At 42.0% G+C, this 20,666-nt stretch overlaps 1 protein-coding gene across 2 annotated transcripts in view; it reads left to right on the top strand.

Moving 5' to 3' along the window:
• The window catches only part of SIDT2 (SID1 transmembrane family member 2), a 92,521-nt gene extending 73,769 nt beyond the window's left edge, over window positions 1–18,752 (top strand). For both annotated transcript variants that reach the window (XM_089670144.1, XM_089670143.1), the window contains 4 exons: window positions 577–682; window positions 5,048–5,158; window positions 12,907–13,020; window positions 17,252–18,752. In XM_089670144.1, the coding sequence (XP_089526270.1) occupies window positions 577–682; window positions 5,048–5,158; window positions 12,907–13,020; window positions 17,252–17,314 (394 nt within the window). In that variant the 3' untranslated portion in view covers window positions 17,315–18,752. The remainder of the gene's footprint in view (window positions 1–576; window positions 683–5,047; window positions 5,159–12,906; window positions 13,021–17,251) is intronic.
• Window positions 18,753–20,666: the final 1,914 nt, after the last annotated feature.

The raw sequence follows: 20,666 nt of genomic DNA, 5'->3' as shown, positions 1-20,666 counted from the left end.
GGTATTTCACAGTTTATTTACTAAAATAATTGCATTTCCCTGTTGTGTGTACTGTAGGAGACCAGATATAGTGAATGCAGGGTCTGGGGAGACCAAATATAGTGAATGCAGGGTCCTGGGTTTAGTAACACTTTAACATAGAAACATTTATGCATTACTGTTTGCTTAGTAGTGGGGGTAAGATAGTGCAGAGGAATACTTGCCTTCATTTTTTTTTTTCCTCACACGGTGAGAAAGAACGTGGGCTGCCCTTTGATACCATTACATACAATACAGTACCAATAGTCACTATTGGTGCTGCTTAGTACATGATATCAGCAAGGAGGTGGCCACACAACCAGCTGAAGTGGATTGGCTGTGTGGGACCACTTATTTATACTTTCCTAAACAAAAAGCTGTAATTGTTGAGTTTAATAAGTATGGACACCCTAATGGCAAGTTTTTGCTGCAGTTGTAACCGGAGTTCAGCTTTTAATCATTTTCTTATTTTACCGGCATGTTCATTGGTATTGTTGTAGCACTTTACTCTCTGCCTGTACTTCTATCTGGTAATACAAGTATTTACTTTGTCTGCAGGGCTGCATATGGCCTTATTGTACGTCCTAACGATTTTGCCTCATATCTTCTCGCCATTGGAATTTGTAACTTGTTACTATATTTTGCCTTCTACATTATCATGAAGGTAAGAGATGGAATGCTGGGAAGGTTTGTATGATGGTGTCCACTCTGTTCCTTAAACTAATACCTATACAATTTGGAAAGTTACATACTTAGGTCCATAGAGTATAAATCACAAAATATGAGAGCTGTCTGTACCGCAACTTTATATTACAGCTTTGCTTTCAATAAGAAGGCCTCTGTAGCGGACAGTCACTATCTGCTGATGACAGTATGTTAAAAAAAAAAATATATATATACAGTATATATATATATTATAATTTTTTTTTTTTTTTCCTTTTTTTTAATTTTGTTTTTTTTACATACTGTTATCAGAGAAATAGTGTTACCATAGTAACACCGTACTACTCTGGGGCGGTGATCTAGTTTTTTTTTCTTTTAATAACACCCTATGATTGCTTATAACTGTAAATTTCACTGTTATAAGCAACCATTTTTTTTCTGAATGAAATCTATTAATTCAGTGATTACTTTTGTGATTAGCTGTGATTGGCCACAGTTAATGGTGCAGATGGGCTGTGATTGGGTCTGTCTGTACGATGTGATCACTGTTGGTGATTTCTCTATTCCAGTGTTTCTCCTTTTTTCCATGGAGGAACCCTTGGCAAAAAGTTTGAGATGTCTGAGAACTCCCGAAAAAAAAATGTTCAGATCTACAGCTCATGGAACATTGGATCTGAACAGCGAACTGTAGATATAACAACAATTAACAAACAAATGCAGAGCAGTGCAGGGAAGCTGTTGTAACATGCCTTTTCTCCTTGATCTCCACTAGTCCTCCTCTTGGCTATCCCAGGTGATATTACATTTAACAGCCTGAGACAAACAGAAGAGGAGGACCTGTGGGGAACTGTGCAGTAAATGACAGTATGCTTCCCTGCACAGTTCTGCAACACATGGTTTCTCACATGGGGTTCCACTGCAGATCCATATTGTGGCAGATGTACTGTATGTCCACCTGCACAGTTCTGCAACACATGGTTTCTCACATGGGGTTCCACTGCAGATCCATATTGTGGCAGATGTACTGTATGTCCACCCAATTTTGTTTATTAATATGCACTGACAGTGCGCATTGATACCTGATGCCTCCTCTGTAGTTGTGGTTCCTGTGAATTCAAAGGGTGACATCGAGTGGAGTGCAAAGAGTGGGAACACGTGGCTTGATCAGGAGGTGATATCTTGTGTATGGTCCAAGTGAATGCAGATGAAGCCTTCCCTCTGCTCAACCTCCAGTCTGTATTGACTGCTGCCCTACACACACAGTGCTCCATCCCTCTGCACCCCCTTCCCTACATTCTGCTAGCACTGCTACACAGAGTCATTGAGATCTCACCTAGTGTTCCAGTCACAGGCTCGCGCCTTGTGCTCCCTCTTACCGTCTTGTGATCAGCGCTGCCTTAGAAAGTGACACCTCCCGCTCTGTGCAGTGCTCCCGGCACCTCCCTCTGAGTTCACAGGAGCCGGAACCAAGGAGGAAGCATCAGGTATCAATGCGCGCTGACAGTACTGACTGTCAGTGTGCATTAAGGACACTACTGCAAACAACATTTGGCGGTATACATCCGCCACAATGTTGATTTGCGGCAGAACCCCCGGTTGAGAAACACTGCTCTATTCCTTGAACTATTAACTATACAATATGGAAAGTTACATACTGTACTTAGGATCATAGTGTATCCATCACAAAATATGCGTAGTTACCTTCTATGGAGCGGTCTGTACAGCAGCTTTATATTACAGCTTTGCTTTGTATAGGGAGGATTGTACCGCCTACTCAAGTTCCTTTATTTTTTTAGGAAACTTGAATAATTACCTGCAGACAAGTCAAGGCTCCAAATTATATTTATTGTTGCATATACGTATATTGTAAATACAGTGTCCGCCGTCACTGTATTCAACTTTCCATACAGTTATTCTCTGCTTATATAGCCTTTCTTATCAAATAGCAACATATCACATTAAAGGACCAAGGCGCACACTCCCCATAAAATGTAACACAAGCCTGCTGGCACAGTTACAATCTAGATATGTGTGTTTCATTTGCAGTAAACAATTTTAAGCATCCCTGATTAGATGAAATGGAGTATATATAGTCAGCTTGTAATACTCTATATATGTGACTCGTAAGGATCATAGTTATCCCTATACAACTCCCTCCTTTGATCATTACTGATCACAAACATTCATTCCTTATACACAGATGAGTTAGGGAAGGCACAAACTCTTCAGCATTGCATAAATGAGGATTTTCATTTATCTACATGAGTCTTGACTATATGCACTAAAATCATAAGTTTCACTCTTATGAAAATAATTTTTCCAAAGAAATACAATATAAATGTGGACGTTTCAGTGATCTTAACCATGGTCATCAGGAGGGCCACAGAGAGACTCCCTTCATGCAACTCCACCCCCCCCCCCCCTAGCAATAGCTGACCACTCATCCTTTATTACATCTACTATTAGGGGAATAACATAGCATAATTGCTGGAAGAGGTGGACCCTGAGATGCTGTTTTCACCTCTGACTCCCCTTACCTTACCTCACATCACAGGCATGGTCCTCCACTACTTCACATCTCTTTGCTTACTTCATTCCCCAGAAGCAGATGGTACAAAAGCTTACTTACTAACTTGCCATTTGGTGGACAATGTCCCATTCTTCTCCTTTACCGGGACATATAAGTAAGCTAAGCCTCATTAGCTTGTCGGAGGAATGCCTCCCACTGGGGCAGGAATGCAATGGATGGGGATATTGGCCCTATGCAATCACACAAAGCATGCACTCAGCTTTATGATTTACTTATTTTCCACACTTTAGCATATGCAGGAATTCACACTCTTGCTAAAAAAAAACTTTCTACTTCATGTATCAACCTTAAGCCACTCTACTTATGCATGATGCAGTTATTTCCTGTAGACCCCCCAAAAAGATGTCACACCCTTTGTCACTTAGATGCACCTTGTTTTTCCTAAATAGCCTCAAGTCCTAGCCCCCCAAGCCATAATGATGATAGACAAATTCATTGTCCCCATATAAAACCTTCCCAACTTCTTGACTAAAACTTTCTACATTCTTGACTCTGGGTTTTCTCCAACAATGCCTGTCTATGATGTGTGAAAAGACTATTTTTGTATTAGGGAATTGTCCAATCATCCACTGCATATGCCATTGCATCCTTTCTATTAGCCCTGCCATTCTTTCCCTCCTTAGGTCATTACCCCCTAAATGAATGATGATAGCGAAGGGTTGTGGACAATTGAGGGCAGTCTTATCACAACGATTCAGATCCAACTGTCCCTTGATGGCTTAACCACCAAACCTGGGCCTCTTGTTCAGAGAAGGTTACATTTTCCATATTCAACCAGCGTGCCCTAGATTGTGCCGAAAACACATAAGATAGTCCCACAATTGCACACAGATTAACACTCCTGGCACTGCAAACTCTAAAGCGAGTAAAAAAAAAAAAAAAAAAAAAAAGATCTAACAATGTAAATTCTGTACAGAACTAATGACTGATAACCTCATCTACCAGGCAGAGGCACCTTTCTGGACAACTATAGCCAGCAATAGAAAGTGGTTGTTTGCAGGATCTCCAGAGCAGTAATGAAAAATTCTATAATAATGTTTAATAAGTCTACAGGTTCCTTTTTATAAACAACAACAAAACAGCACAAAATCCAAAAACAAAAATTACATAAGTAAACAAAAACAAAATTAATAATAAGTGTCCATATAAAAATAAGTCCTTATTCCCATCAGAAGCAGTAATACATATTCAAAATGTGCTTCCACCTATAAAGATAGAATAAGCCCACTCAAATCTTTATATTTTATATGAAGTGGCAGTATTACACTATGTAGTTTCTTTCTCTATACACCATTGAGGAATACATGGAGGAATAAAGTGGAGACGATTTATATACCTAAGCAGGGTGAAAAAGAAGATTTGATCTCTTTTGGAGGGATTATAGGACCCCTTATATCCTATAAGGCTCATTACTCACCTTCATCTGGTGAGTGTGGTCAATATTATTTCTCACGTGGTGGATAGGTGAAAGCACATTTTGAATATTTATTACTGGTTCTGATGGGGATAAGGACTTATTTTTATATGGACACTTCTTATTAATTTTGTTTTTGTTTACTTATGTAATTTTTGTTTTTGGATTTTGCGCTGTTTTGTTGTTTATTATTGGTGTTTTTCACTGTTGCACAGCTGCATAATCACTTAGTATTTTCTTTTTGGCGCTGGGATATATATTTTTGATACAGGTTCCTTTTGTAGCAGTAGGAGATTACTGCAATCTGTCCATATAATGTTTTGTTTTTTTTTTTTTGTTCCTTTTTTCCTAAATTTTATTAGCTACGCAGTGGGGAGCGTATACTTCCTGCCCCACTGATTTGTATCATCTGTACGTCTGTGGTTTGGGGATTCGCTCTGTTCTTCTTCTTCCAGGGGCTCAGCACTTGGCAGGTAAGCATAAAATATATAATGTACTCAAGCTGGTAAAAAATATGTTAAGGAGGTGAGAAGCACAGAGGAGACCCAGTTAGGGATTAGCAATGTAGGGAAGATTAGCAAAGTAGGTTCACACTAGCTCTAAGAGCTGAGTTTTTCTGTAGAAGAAAATAGCAGCTTTCCACAAGATCACGAAGAAAACAATGGTTTTCTCAATGTCCTGTTTGCCCATGTCTGCATTTTTCCTCACTGTTTTGCAGCTGTTTGTGTTACCCTGCCATTCTATGAGCTGCTGTGTATAGAATTGAATAGGAAGGGGGGGATTTACTAAAACTGATGCACTCAGAATGTGGTGCAGCTGTGCATGGTAGCCAATCAGCTTCTAACTTCAGCTTGTGCAATTAAGATTTGTCAATAAAACCTGGAAGCACATTGGTTTCTATGCAGAGCTGCACCAGATTTTTCACTCTCAAGTTTTAGTTAATAACCCCTGTGATGGACCACCTTGCACCCCCTGGGTGATTCCGTCAGAAAACTGCTTCCTCAGCACTGGGACACAGGACCAACGTATTATAGCTGGACATTGCACCCAAGAACTAGATGACACTAACGTAGGTGCAAACAGGAACTACTTTAACAAAAGTACACGTTTCTATACACTTCAGAAATTGAGGAAGTCGCCACATGAACAATAAAAACAAATATTACATATTGGGATAAACATCTCACAATGATTAGGCAACGGACAAAAGTTGATACAAGACTAATCTCATCATGTAGGAACCTCAAGCTGGACTAGCCAACAGACAGAAACAATAGGTGACTCAATTAACTCAACAGTGGGGGAAAGACACAACAGTAAACACCTTAATAAACAGATTACAGCAGGAGACCTCAGCATCAGGTTGTTTTGAGCTGATTATATTAACATCTGCTCTTGAGTCTAGGAGGGAGGTGAAGCAGACAATGCTGGTTTTGGCACAGAGGCCCCAAATCTGTATGCGGGTCCTCCCGTTCTCAGAGTCTGTATGTTTCAGAGAGACATGGACTTGGATCCGCAGTAAAACTACTCCAAAGGTCCCCCCAGGCACACACCTCCCAAAGAATAAAGACCACTCAGATGCCAGGGCCCATGGTCAGTAGGTACGAGGCTAGCCTGCAGACCCCTCCAAAAGCCCCTGTCTCGGTTGGGTTTGTCACAACCCCTAATGTCACTTTGTGACATTCCATTAAAGTTTAGAAAAATAATGGGGGAAATGGTGCCATGCATTGTAAAACGCAAGGCACCACCCCTCAGCTGTGATCAATACCTGCTCAGAAAAACTGAATTTTTTCTTTGTGGCTAGTGTGAGTTTGCCCTTGTAATAAGGCACCCCAAACAGAGCATAATTTACAGGCTTTAAACTTTAATTAACACATAATTACACTAGAAGTACCCTTTCCATCCTCTCCCCTCCCCCAGCAGTTTAATTATATAATATACTTACTTAAAACAGTGCTGTCCAGTTATCTTCACTGTGTGGTACGTCCATCACCACACTCCATGGCTGGATTCTTCCTAACCCTTCTATTCTGTATCGGCACATGCATGCACTGGTCGTCAATGGAAAGTCACTTTATTAGCCTTTCATATTCCTTACATTAAAGCAATAGAAGCTTATAGTTTCTAAATACATATTTTATCTATATCTACACAGCTGATCATGATTTTCAAAAAAAGCACAGCTCTGCAGAGATATAATATAGGCAGCTGAAGTTGTTAAAATATCACCTGCTTTCTTTAAAAGATGAACTTTGCCACTAAATGGAGCTAACGATCAGAATAAATAAGTATTTATTCCCTATGATTGTAGTCTCCATCCAATGGCCATAAGGGTGCATTCACACCTACAAATACAATTTGCTTCCGATTATATGCAAGAGCCCTAGCAGGGGTTCCCGCGATTAGCTGCAAAAGGCAGCCCCATTGAAAGCAATGGGAGACTGCCGACTCCTGCAACTAATCACACCCACTCGCATGCAATCTCTTCTGCTTCAGGAACCGGCAGCCTCCCATTCATTCAGCTTTCAGCAGGGCCATCTCTCACAGGTAATCACAGACACCTTCCCTGCACCCCACTCCCCTTGGGGTTTTCACATATAATTGCAGGCAGGGTGCATTTGCAGGTGTGAATACACCCTGATGCGTTATTTTTTATTATTCACACTGTTTTAATGAATTAGGAACATCCACCTTGGAGAAGAAAGTGTTTAACCACTTGAGCCCCAGAGGATTTACCCCCCTTAATGACCAGGCCTTTTTTTGCTGTTTGGCGCTGCACTAATTCAAATGATAATTGCGCGGTCATGCAATGCTGTACCCAAACAAAATTTACGTCCTTTTTTTCACACAAATAGAGCTTTCTTTTGGTGGTATTTGATCACCTGTGCGCTTTTTATTTTTTGCGCTATAAACAAAAAAAACACGAAATTTTTGAAAAAAAACAATATTTTCTACTTTCAGCTATAAAAAATATATCGTAAACTCAAAGTTAGTCATAAATTTAAGCCAAAATGTATTCTGCTCCATGTTTTTGGTAAAAAAAATCCCAATAAGTGTATATTGATCGCTTTGTGTGAAAGTTATAGCGTCTACAAACTATGGTATAGATACTGTAATTTATGCCTTTTTTTGCTATACAGCGCTGCACTAACTCAAATGATAATTGCGCAGTCATGCAATGCTGCACCCAAACGAAAATTACGTCCTTTTTTTCACACAAATAGAGCTTTCTTTTGGTGGTATTTGTTCACCTGTGCGCTTTTTATTTTTTGCGCTATAAACAAAAAAACCACAAAAATTTTGAAAAAAAACAATATTTTCTACTTTCAGCTATAAAAAATATATCGTAAACTCAAAGTCATAAATTTAAGCCAAAATGTATTTTGCTACATGTTTTTGGTAAAAAAAATCCCGTGCATTAGCAGGCAAACTGGCGCTATCTAGGAGGGGCGCTAACACTATCGGAAGTCACCAGTGACACTAATACAGTGATCAGTAAAAATCTGTTCACTGTAATCAATGACACTGGTGACAGGGCAGTGAAGGGGTTAACTGGGGGGGGGGGGGTGATCAAGGGGTTAAATGGGATTTCTGGTGCACTAGCGGGCAAACTGGCACTATCTGGGAGGGGCGCTAACACTATCGGAAGTCGCCAGCGACACTGATACAGTGATCAGTAAAAATTGGTTCACTGATCAGTGACACTGGTGACAGGGCAGTGAAGGGGTTAACTGAAGGGGGGGGTGATCAAGGGGTTAAACGGGATTACTGGTGTACTGGCGGGCAATCTGGCGCTATCTGGGAGGGGCGCTAACACTATCGGAAGTCGCCAGCGACACTGATACAGTGATCAGTAAAAATTGCTTCACTGATCAGTGACACTGGTGACAGGGCAGTGAAGGGGTTAACTGGGGGGGCGATCAAGGGGTTAAACGGGATTACTGGTGTACTGGCGGGCAAGCTGGCGCTATCTGGGAGGGGCGCTAACTCTATCGGAAGTCGCCAGCGACACTGATACAGTGATCAGTAAAAATTGGTTCACTGATCAGTGACACTGGGTGACAGGACAGTGCAGGGGTTAACTGGGGGGGGGGGGCGATCAAGGGGTTAAACGGGATTACTGGTGTACTGGCGGGCAAACTGGCGCTATCTGGGAGGGGCGCTAACTCTATCGGAAGTCGCCAGCGACACTGATACAGTGATCAGTAAAAATTGGTTCACTGATCAGTGACACTGGTGACAGGGCAGTGAAGGGGTTAACTGGAGGGGGGGGGTGATCAAGGGGTTAAACGGGATTACTGGTGTACTGGCGGGCAAACTGGCGCTATCTGGGAGTGGCGCTAACTCTATCGGAAGTCGCCAGCGACACTGATACAGTGATCAGTAAAAATTGGTTCACTGATCAGTGACACTGGGTGACAGGGCAGTGCAGGGGTTAACTGGGGGGGGGGGGCGATCAAGGGGTTAAACGGGATTACTGGTGTACTGGCGGGCAAACTGGCGCTATCTGGGAGGGGCGCTAACTCTATCGGAAGTCGCCAGCGACACTGATACAGTGATCAGTAAAAATTGGTTCACTGATCAGTGACACTGGTGACAGGGCAGTGAAGGGGTTAACTGGAGGGGGGGGGTGATCAAGGGGTTAAACGGGATTACTGGTGTACTGGCGGGCAAACTGGCGCTATCTGGGAGTGGCGCTAACTCTATCGGAAGTCGCCAGCGACACTGATACAGTGATCAGTAAAAATTGGTTCACTGATCAGTGACACTGGGTGACAGGGCAGTGAAGGGGTTAACTGGAGGGGGGGGGGGCGATCAAGGGGTTAAACGGGATTACTGGTGTACTGGCGGGCAAACTGGCGCTATCTGGGAGGGGCGCTAACTCTATCGGAAGTCGCCAGCGACACTGATACAGTGATCAGTAAAAATTGGTTCACTGATCAGTGACACTGGGTGACAGGCAGTGAAGGGGTTAACTGGAGGGGGGGGGGGCGATCAAGGGGTTAAACGGGATTACTGGTGTACTGGCGGGCAAACTGGCGCTATCTGGGAGGGGCGCTAACTCTATCGGAAGTCGCCAGCGACACTGATCAGTAAAAATCGCTTCACTGATCAGTAACACTGGTGACAGGGCAGTGTAGGGTTAACTGGAGGGGGGGGCGATCAGGGGGTTAAATGTGTCCTAGAGTGTTCTAACTGTAGTGTAGTGCTTGTGTACTCACTTTTTGGATGTCTTCTTCTCTGTCTGGAACGGAATGTGTCCAGGCAGAGAAGAATGACATCATATCCTGCCCTGTGTATTTGTCAACACAGGACAGGATAGGACAGGGACCGATCATGTGATTTCAGCCAGAAATCACTGGCTGAAATCTAATGATTGATCCCTCCTGGATCAAATAGTGTCACCCGCGGGTCGGCGGGAGCGCGCGCGCCCGCCCCCTGCCGGCGAAAGTGTTGGGAGCGCGGAACCCGTTTTAAAACGTGGTTTTGCGCTCCACTGCCGCCCTGCACACGTATATACACAGTGGCAGGGCGGCAAGCGGTTAATAACATTTAATTTTTCTGCCATTCGTACAGGACGAACAGCTCTACAGATTTTCTTATAAATTCACCTCATAGTCTATATGGCAATCGTTCAATAACAATTTCTTTATCATGCTAATTAAAATATTTTATCTCATGGAATATATACTGTGTACACTGTCAATGTACAAAATGAAGAGTAAGTGGGATTTTAACGGTTCTTGAAACTTCACCCTCAGGAAAAAACAAGACACAAAATTAACTAAAACAATATATCTTTATTACAAATCATGTTGAAAATGTATCTGGGGTATGGACCCCATAAAACATCTGAATATACCAATCAACGATATATCCACACTCGGTGACCCCTCCCATTGGGTAAAGATATATATATATATGTTACATACAGTGGATATAAAAAGTCTACACACCCCTGTTAAAATGTCAGGTTTCTGTAATGTAAAAAAATGAGACAAAGATAAATCATTTCTGAATTTTTTCTACCTTTTTGAAGTATCCTATAAACTGTACAACTCAGTTGAACAACAAACTGAAATCTTTTCGGTGGAGGGAAGTAAAAATAAAAAACTAAAATACAGTTGCATAAGTGTGCACACCCTAAAACTAATACTTTGTTGAAGCACCTTTTGATTTGAGTCCAGCACTCAGTCTTTTTGGGTATGAGTCTATCAGCATGGCACGTCTTGACGTGGCAATATTTGCCCACTCTTCCTTGCAAAAACACTCCAAATCTGTCAGATTGTGAGGGCATCTCCTGTGCACAGTCCTCTTCAGATCACCCCACAGATTTTCCATCGGATTCAGGTCTGGGCTCTGGCTGGGCCATTCCAAAACTTTAATCTTCTTCTGGTGAAGCCATTCCTTTGTTGATTTGGATGTATGCTTTGGGTCGTTGTCATACTGAAAGATGAAGTTCCTCTTCATGTTCAGCTTTCTAGAAGAAGCCTGAAGATGTTGTGCCAATATTGACTGGTATTTGGAACTGTTCATAATTCCCTCTACCTTGACTAAGGCCCCAGTTCCAGTTTGAAGAAAAACAGTCCCAAAGCATGATGCTACCACCACCATGCTTCACTGTTGGTATGGTGTTCTTTTGGTGATGTGCAGTGTTGTTTTTGCGCCAAACATATGTTTTGGAATTATGGTCTGATGAAACCAAGGTTGAACTTTTTTGCTCATAACACATTTTCCCACATGCTTTTGGGAGACTTCAGATGTGTTTTTGCAAAATTTAGTCGGGCTTGGATGTTTTTCTCCATTAGAAAAGGCCGACTTGCCACTCTACTCCATAGCCGAGACATATGAAGAATATGGGAGATTGTTGTCATATTGTTGTACCACACAGCCGGTACTTTTCAGATATTCCTGCAGCTCCTTTATTGTTACTGTAGGTCTCTTGGCAGCCTCCCAGACCAGTTTTCTTCTTGTCTTTTCCTCAATTTTTGAGGGACTTCCAGATCTTGGTAATGTCACTGTTGCGCCATATTTTCTGCACTTGATGACTTCACTGTGTTCCATGGTATATCTAATGCTGTGGGAATGCGACTAAGAAAATGTCAGGAAAAACCTACTAGAACAGCTGAACTTTATTTGGGGTTAATCGGAGGTACTTTAAATGATGGCAGGTGTGTACTGACTCCTATATTGTAAAGCGCTGAGCAAACTGTTGGCGCTATATAAATCCTGTATAATAATAATAATAATCTCCTATTTAACATGATTTTGAATGTGATTGCTTAATTCTGAACACAGCTACATCCCCAGTTATAAGAGGGTGTGCACACTTATGCAACCACATTATGTTAGTTTATTTAAGTTTACTCCCCCCCCTAAAAGATTTCAGTTTGTTGTACAGTTTATAGTTTGCATTAAAGGTGGAAAAAGTTCTGAAATGATTTATCTTTGTCTCATTTTTGTACATCACAGAAATCTGACATTTTTTATAGGGGTGTATAGATTTTTCATATCCACTATATATTGTATGGATACTGGCATAGATAGCAGAGTAAAGACCATCAAGGGAGATGCTAATCCCCCAATTCATTTCGCAGAAAGAGCTTCTTCAGGGATTTACAGGGTGCAATTGGATTTAACTGATAAAGAAAAGAGAAAACCATATCATAATACATGGATTTATAGCAACATAATACTTTATCCATAAGCCATTGAAGTTGTGTTTAAATATTATTTTTGGGGGTAAATATTATTTTTTGTGCTGATGGAGACCACACTCTGTACAAACTGTGGAGGCAAGGGCAAAGATGGAAAAATGGAACGGTCACCAATGAAACCGATCAAACCAACCTGGGACCACAAAGGCACCACATGGGGAGGAATCACTATCAATGTTCACAGCAGTACTCCATGCTGGAGAACACCTTCTAATGCTAGGCAGTTGCAACAAATGAAGATATCAACACTGGAACAAGACCATATTTATTCCACTATCAGGTTGTCTCTTTGTTAGATCATATGCATGGAATGGGTAAAAACAGTGTCCTGCTGGGGAGATTTTCCTTCAATTCCTGTCCCAGAGACACAACAGAAAGTGAGAAAATCTCCGCAATGTGAGGGAAAATTTAGTTTCATGTGCCAAGTGGTATTCTACAAATTGCTTATTTAAATGTGTTCTCTGCAGTTCTGCGTTTTTATTAATTGTTTGTTTTGTGTTCAGAAAACCCCAGCTGAGTCTCGTGAACACAACAGAGAGTGCATATTGCTTGGATTCTTCGATGATCATGACATCTGGCATTTCCTCTCCTCCATTGCTATGTTCGGTTCCTTCCTTGTGAGTTTTCTCATCTTACAGAATAGTCAACTGCATTTAGCAGATAGCATATTTTATATCTGTTAGAACTGTTTTTTTACGTAATCATTTTGCCTTAAAATATGCAGGAAATTAATTTTTGGAGAGCCAATAGAACCAATAAAAAGGTGTAGACTGCTCCTTCTCCACATAATACATATCACACTGGTGTAAAGAGTTCTTGTTGAACGAGTACGCCCATAGCTGAAAATTGTAAAATTCCTGTGGTCGATAAAGAGTGAATAAAGTGTTGTAGGTAGTACTAGGTTCTGGTTCTTCTGGGGGGCTTGAAGAACAAGGTCAAGCTAGGCAAGATGGAGGGGGATATGGGAGTTGTATGTGGGGGTGGGGGTAGATACAGAGGAGGGGTTTTGATGGGTATGGGTTTACCTAGAGGATGTAATTGGATGAACATGTTAGCTGTACGGGGGAAAAAATGGTTGGGAATGTTAATTTTAGAGCAGTGGGAACGAGGTCAAGGGCCCCGGCCTATATTCTTGCCCTTGGTCCCAGGTGTGTTTAACTATACTGCTGGGTCAAAAGCTTTAAAAGTTAGACAAACGTACAGATAAGGGAAATCAGGGTAAAGTCAGAGCTCCTAATCTGCATACTTGTTCCAGTATCCGGATACTGGTATTTGCAGGACAGTTTAGCAGTGGCCGTGTCCATACTTTCTCAGTACAGGTTTCATTGGAGCAGTTAAAGGATTGTTCATATGTGCACAAGGCAGCAATGACTTCTTTAAGGACCATGAATATCATTCTTTCTTGAAAAGATTCCCAAAACAAAAGTATTTACATTCTGAACACGTGACTCTAAACTGGTTTAAATTATATATATAAAATTCCCCCCCCCCAAGTATGCTTTCCTGCCTAAGAAAAAAAAGTACCTTCTATTGCTCTCAGAAATCCAAATTTAGCTTAGAGAAACGTTCGCTCTCTATTGTCCCACTGTATGTAGGTACATAGCCACTCTACTTTGCTCAGTCTTGGGATGGGATTTGTAGTGTGCATGGAGCAGTGCAGATGACTGCGACTAATGTGCACTGCTTGTTCTGTGCAAATGGAAGTGAGAGAGGAGAAGTGAGGTTTGGGTTCTCACTGAGGTTTTTATAAGGAGGCAGAAAAACACAGAAATTATTTCATAAAAATAGATTACAGGACCAGTCATGGATGTGTACGGATTTATTTAGGAAAATAAGGATATAGTTTAGTGTCAATTTAAATCAAGTTCTCGGTCATCTCTGTATCTACAAGCATTGTGGAGAAATGAAAGCTCACAATACAATCTCCGCTTTTTTCCTATGGAGAGCAAAATCTTAACAGCCTGCCATGCCTCTAATGTGAACAGTCTGCAAGTGTTTCTAAGGCAGCCCATACATTATGCAACCAGCAGGCTGAACGAAAGAAAATGCCTTGACTCGCATCCACATATTTGTTGTGGATGGGGGAATTCCTTCCCCCTGTGGTATTGTATTCTGACAGAAGGGAGTCTTCCCCCACGTTCAGATTACAATGATCATTGTTGCCGGCTGTAGCCAGCAACACTGATCATTGAGGAGAAACATGACATGCTAGTTGTACAGAAGTTGATCGATTAGATTGACTTTTGTACAACCACATACATTGATCGAGGTTCAGCAGGGACCATTAGGATCTTTGAGGACTTTTGAGAATGCATAACCTCACATGGAGATCCGGCACGGCTGTTTTTATTTTAAAGCCTATGTACTGTCTGATGGACCCTGTTGGCACATGTACATGTACACCCCTGCCCCAACCACACCCCGTTTAGCTGCAATGGCCAGGGGTGTACAGCCACAGCAGGAGTTGTATGCCCTGTCATGGGTGGTGGGTGTAGCACCTGCTAAGCATGGCCAATTCAAGTGAATGAGGCCACTCTGCAAGTGTCCTGAAACCTTGTGCAGTACAGAAAACAAGGGGTTAAAATGGGCAGCATTGTGGCCCCATTTACTTGAATGGGTCATAATTGGCAGGCGGTAGCACCCACCAAAAGCAACAGGGAAATTAATCCCTGCTGCAGCATGTGTACACCTTTGGCTCCTGCCTCAGCAGCTAAAGGGGGTAGGGGTTGGGGGTGGTAAAATGCGACTTAACTGCAGGGTTATACCGCCCCACAACTTTACATGTGACCGAATCCTAAGGATGCAGCTGCCAAATGCAACGAAGAGCTGCTGCTCCTCTGAAAAATGATCCGAGCATATTGGGTGGTGAGGCGGTGATAAGTTGCCTCCTAACCACCTGATTTAAATCCATGATTGTCGTGCAATGCATGCGATTTTGACATGGTAGTATGGCAGTTAGAGGTTTAAATCGCGTATAAGGAGGTGGCACTCTGCCTGGTGATCTTTGACTTCTCCCATGTTGTTCAGGTAGATCTCCAACTCTTTAGGGTGGCTACCCCTGGCCTAAAGTATAAGTAAATTGTTAAAAAACCTTTAGCCTTTACAACCATTTTCATTTTCATACATTCTATGCATGAAGGTAAAAAAATCTTCTGTGTGCTGCTCCCCCTTAGCCCCCCTAATGCTCCCTTGGGCCCCCTCTTGATCCAGCAACGTGCATGGGAGCCTCGGCTCTCCCAGGTCTCTCTCTTCTCATTGGCTGGGACACAGCAGTGGGATCCATTGGCTCCCACTCCTGTCAAGCACCACCAGTGAGGAAAGAGCAGGGGCAGGGCCGAGTCGCAGCTCTTTGTGTCTTATGAACACATGGAGCAGGGCTCAGGAACGACCATGCATCAGTACTCCCATAGCAAGTGGCTTGCTATTGGGGGCACTGGATAAGGGGGAGGGGCCAGGAGCGCCGGTGAAGGACCCGAGAAGAAAAAGATTAGCGTTGCTCATTGCAAAACCACTGCACAGAGCAGGTGCACTAGGATCCAGCTGCTAATGATCAGAAACCCTCGGAGAGAGGGTTGAAAACAGAGAGGGAGTGCCAATAGTGTAGTAGGTTTCAAATGGATTTATTAGGTCACAAGTAGGATAACAGCCAGGGGTACATGTGTACATATACTGCCAATGTGAAAGCAATAAAAGGACATGCACTGACCTGGCAAAATAAGAAGCCGCCGGACCTCCTCGTGGTCACGGCGGTGCAGGAAAGTCACACGTGCTGTTGGCTCCTCCTGAGGCCTTTCGTGCTACGGCACATCATCAGAGGGGGAATGCCACGAGGAGGTCCGGCGGCTTCTTATTGTGCCAGGTCAGTGCATGTCCTTTTATTGCTTTCACATTGGCAGTATATGTACACATGTACCCCTGGCTGTTATCCTACTTGTGACCTAATAAATCCATTTGAAACCTACTACACTATTGGCACTCCCTCTCTGTTTTCAACCCTCTCTCCGAGGGTTTCAGATCATTAGCAGCTGGTTCCTAGTGCACCTTGCATCCAGAAGAAGGAGCTCATCCGCCCTCACTTACTGGCTCTAAGTGTTCCTTGGTCCTGGCCACATATTACTACACCCAAGTCTGATGATCCACCTTTAAGGGATGGTCCGTGTGTCTGGCTCATCACCTGTTAGATGGTCATATACATGCGCATTTTAAATGTGCGGTCGGTGAGTGCGCATTTTATCTATATGGTTCCAGTCACCTATTTTGACATAGAGAGGATTCTCACTGCAAGTTTTCTTACAAAAACCCTTGTCGCATTCATGGAGGATTTATGAACTCTTTGCTCCTTTGTTCATACATTTGTTTACAGATTTCTAATACAGCGCTGCACTATATATTTTAATACTTATGATATGAGATCTGGTGATTTCTTTGAGTGTCCTAGCAGCTGATTATTATGAGCGCTCGCTTTATTTCTTTTAATTAGGTATATATTACAAGTTTGTTTAAAAAAAAAAAAAAAATTAAAAAACAAACTTTAATATCACCCATAGTGTGGGCATAGGTGCACTTCAAAGTGTCACTAAAGGCAAAATATTTTTGTGGAGGATTTTTTTTTTTTGCCCAATGTTATCCAGATGACTAAAACATTGATAGAGATTATAACTCTCCCTTACTATATCCAAATTAAAAAAAAATGCCCTTCGTGACACTTTAATGTAAGATCCAGAATTGTAGCCTCACATTTTTAGTTACAGTAGTCAGCATGAACATTTTTTTTGCAGTCATATCATTTATCTAATTTGTATTGTCTTTATAAATCTTTCTTTTGACAACTACACCCTTTCTTCACAGGTTTTGCTGTATCTGGATGATGATCTGGATGCCGTAGAAAGAGACAAAATTTTTGTGTTCTGAAATGTGCACAGAAAGACTTCCAAGAATAATCCTGAAGAACGCTGGTTTCTGCAGTTACCTCCATGTAGCAACACACAGGGTGCCACAGACCAGGAGGAGACTCCAGTCACTGCTTTTAAAAGAAGGCTTCTGGATGAAGATTTAAGGAGAAATGCAAATCAGAGGGTAGATGTGCCACTAGCGTGTGCTGCTTTCATTTATGGAAGGACTTCACGGCCATTCCTGTCTGCACTGTACGATCCCACATTGGTCACAAGGTGCCATCGCAGCTCTCCTGTTGCCAAATTGAGTTTCTTGTGGGCCTAGCTTCCATGATATGAATTATGATATGATCTGATGTGGCTTTTGCTGCATTGATACCAGTCTGATTAATGCTAAAGCAGATGGTAAGCTAGCAGTGTCAATTTTAATTTTAGTGCAAACTGAATGAATGAAAGTGGAAGCAAAACCGCACTGTGCCGCTCTCGTGACTGCCTACTTATCAAGCCTGCCTTAAAGTGACTTTCTACTTAGAACGAAGTATTGAAAGTAACTGCAGCTTCTAGATGAACATGGTGCCTACTCCTATCATTGTAGCCCCCAGTGACCCAACACCCCACATCTGGCTTTCTCAGTCAGTATTGGTATACTGATTTGTAGCCCCCCCAAGTAATTGGCTGAAAAGCACTGTATTGTGGGAGGTGGGAGTAATGTTCTTGTGTGCCCCGTACCTGGAAGTACCTGGTATTGTGAGGTGCTGGATTAGAGTTGGGGGGATTTTCAGCACTAGAAAGGTATCCCCAAGCTTGCCACAGGCAGCTACACTGTTACTTTCATTACTTCTAAGTATGAAGTTGCTATAAACTGGCAACACGTCAGTCAGTTTCCTTAGATATGATCTGTCAGATCAGCAAAAGTGAACCATAACTACATGGTGGAAGGCCTACCATCACAGCACATAGTTATTGGCAAATTGTGCTTCCGTCACTGACCAAATCTACAGTGTGGGGTCAGCTTACCTGGAAGGAGTTGCCTCTCCAAATGGGCAGACAAGCAGCCAAATCACTTCTGAACTCCTATGCACAGTTGAAATTTAAGTTTTAGTAAGATAATTTCTATTCCATATATTTGTATTACATATACACACAGAAAGGTGTATAGTACATATATGTCAGAGATTAAAGATCACTCCGTCCACAACCTAAATTTCAGTTGTTCAGTAAGTGATGCCAGTTGGCTGGTGTGCTGGCATTCAGTGAGGCACTGCATCCTTCTCGTGTCTTTCATACCACTTCTCTTTGACCTGCTCGGGAAGGGCAACAAGGATGCCACCGCCTGTATAAAACAGGTAAAGCTTGATGTCAAAGGATAGCGGTACTAGATTGGATCATGGCATACTGATTGAATTATGTATAATACCACCTATTGAAATTTAAAATAAAAAATACTTTTTGTAATATTTTTGTTTACAGTGTCTAAAAGTCTGAACTCGTATGTGGGGTTTTTTTATCCCTTGTAAGAAAGAAGTACAGAGGAGGACTTGCATTGCACACTGTCCTGGGTTAAGCTGCTATAAACAAAAGAGGATCTCTTCTTAATATTTGGAGGAAGGAACCTGCATAGTGGAATGTGTATTATGGATACCGTCGCAGACATGGATGTTGGTTCCATTGTGCACACAATCGTAATTACGTTGTCTTCCTGGGAAATGTCAAATAACAAAAGGCCAGCTAGTTCTGAACTGAGGCAGCGTAGCACTTGCTGCTAATTACCTCTTTCACACAAAATATTCTGGAAGCTGTAAAGTATTGATATAGACTTTGAAAGATACTTTAAAAGCACCTAAAAGATTAAAATATTTTCAGTTAGTTTTCTGATAACCTGCAACGGTTTTCTTGGTTCTGATTTGGTCCCTAAGTCCTCATGCACACTGGATGTTTTTGCTAAATCTCCAAGACACCTTCCCTCCTTGAAGTGGTGTTTTTTCGCAGAAAAAAAAAATGCTTGAAACTTGAGGTTCATCAAGTGCTTAGGTGTTCAATTCATCGGCTAGAATAATTCATTTTTGGGGCCTTTGAAATAATTTAACCCTCAAGCGCTAAATGTGCCTAGTGTTAACATGAATTTAGACACTGGTACACACGTCTAGCTTTTTTCCACCAAAATGACGATGCTGCTCCTGGACGTGCTGGAGGTGGGGTTTTTTGGGGGGGGATTTCTACTTCGAAACTCCTTTGTATGCTTGGACACATAGGCTGACATGCTAGGGCGTTTAGAGGTATAAAAAAACACCAGATGCAACTAAGATATCCAGTGTGCATGAGGCCTTAACCTACTGACATGTGTCACCCCTTTCATTATTAGCAAGCTATTTTTTGTGTTCAACGCTTTGATATGTTGACTGAAAATTACTTGGTCAGCCAACACTATTCAAATGAAATGTATTTCATTTTTTGGGATAGATAAAGCTTTTTCGAAGGCATTTAATAGTCATTGGGTATTTATTTTTTTACTAGATAATGGAAATGAAACTAATTTGAAACAAAGACTCCCTTACGTTCTGTTTTTAATCCATAGCAAATTCAAATGTCAGGACAGTAGGAAAATACCAGCAATGATTCCTTTTTGGAAAGTAGACCCCCCCCCCCCAAGGTGATTTGAGTTTTTGCCACAATGAAAAAACTTGCTGGTATTGCAGGAGTTAGCATATGGCACTTGGTAATGGTGCTCTAGGTACATTAAATGTGCAGATCATACACAGAGGAATCAGGAGTTGTACAGATTACATACAATTAGAAAATGGAGTCAAAGGGGTAAATGTTTAGATGTGCAGGATAAGGTAGGTGAGGGGTTAATATACAGGTCAGATCAGAGACGGGATGGAGCTGACACATACAGGAGAGGGGTGAATGAGGGTCGGGGTGGAATTTAGTAATGTCGGCACTGTACTGTATTGCACTGATAATGGTTGAAGGTCAAGAGGCTTTCTTTCCTCGCACCCTTTGGTGTGTTAGTGCTTCCTGATCACATGGCTGCTAGCTACCTGAGCATAAATACTGTGATTGGTTAGTGATCACATGGTACAGAGCCACTCACATATAGCTTTTGTCTGTGATCCACTGTGTCCAATAACAATCACAGGACTGTGCACAAGCAGGCATGCACAAAAGCTCAGTTTTCAGTGTGTTCTTCGTGGAACAATAGGGGAGTGGACCAACCATATATGTGTAGGCTGGTCCTCGAGAAGTCATCTTTGATTTCAATCTGGAACTCCCATGCAGTAATTCTTTGCTGCCCCAACATGCCCTCAGTTGATGGCCAGCATCATTCAACCCACTTGCTCTTAGCCCGCACTGTCCTGGACCCACCCCAA

The sequence above is a fragment of the Staurois parvus genome, unplaced genomic scaffold (assembly GCF_062004578.1).
Source record: "Staurois parvus isolate SC_StPar_1 unplaced genomic scaffold, SC_StPar_1.0 ptg000087l, whole genome shotgun sequence".
Taxonomy (NCBI): Eukaryota; Metazoa; Chordata; class Amphibia; order Anura; family Ranidae; genus Staurois; species Staurois parvus.
Note: the sequence above shows the minus strand (reverse complement) of the source record. Positions and strands in the feature narration are given on the sequence as shown.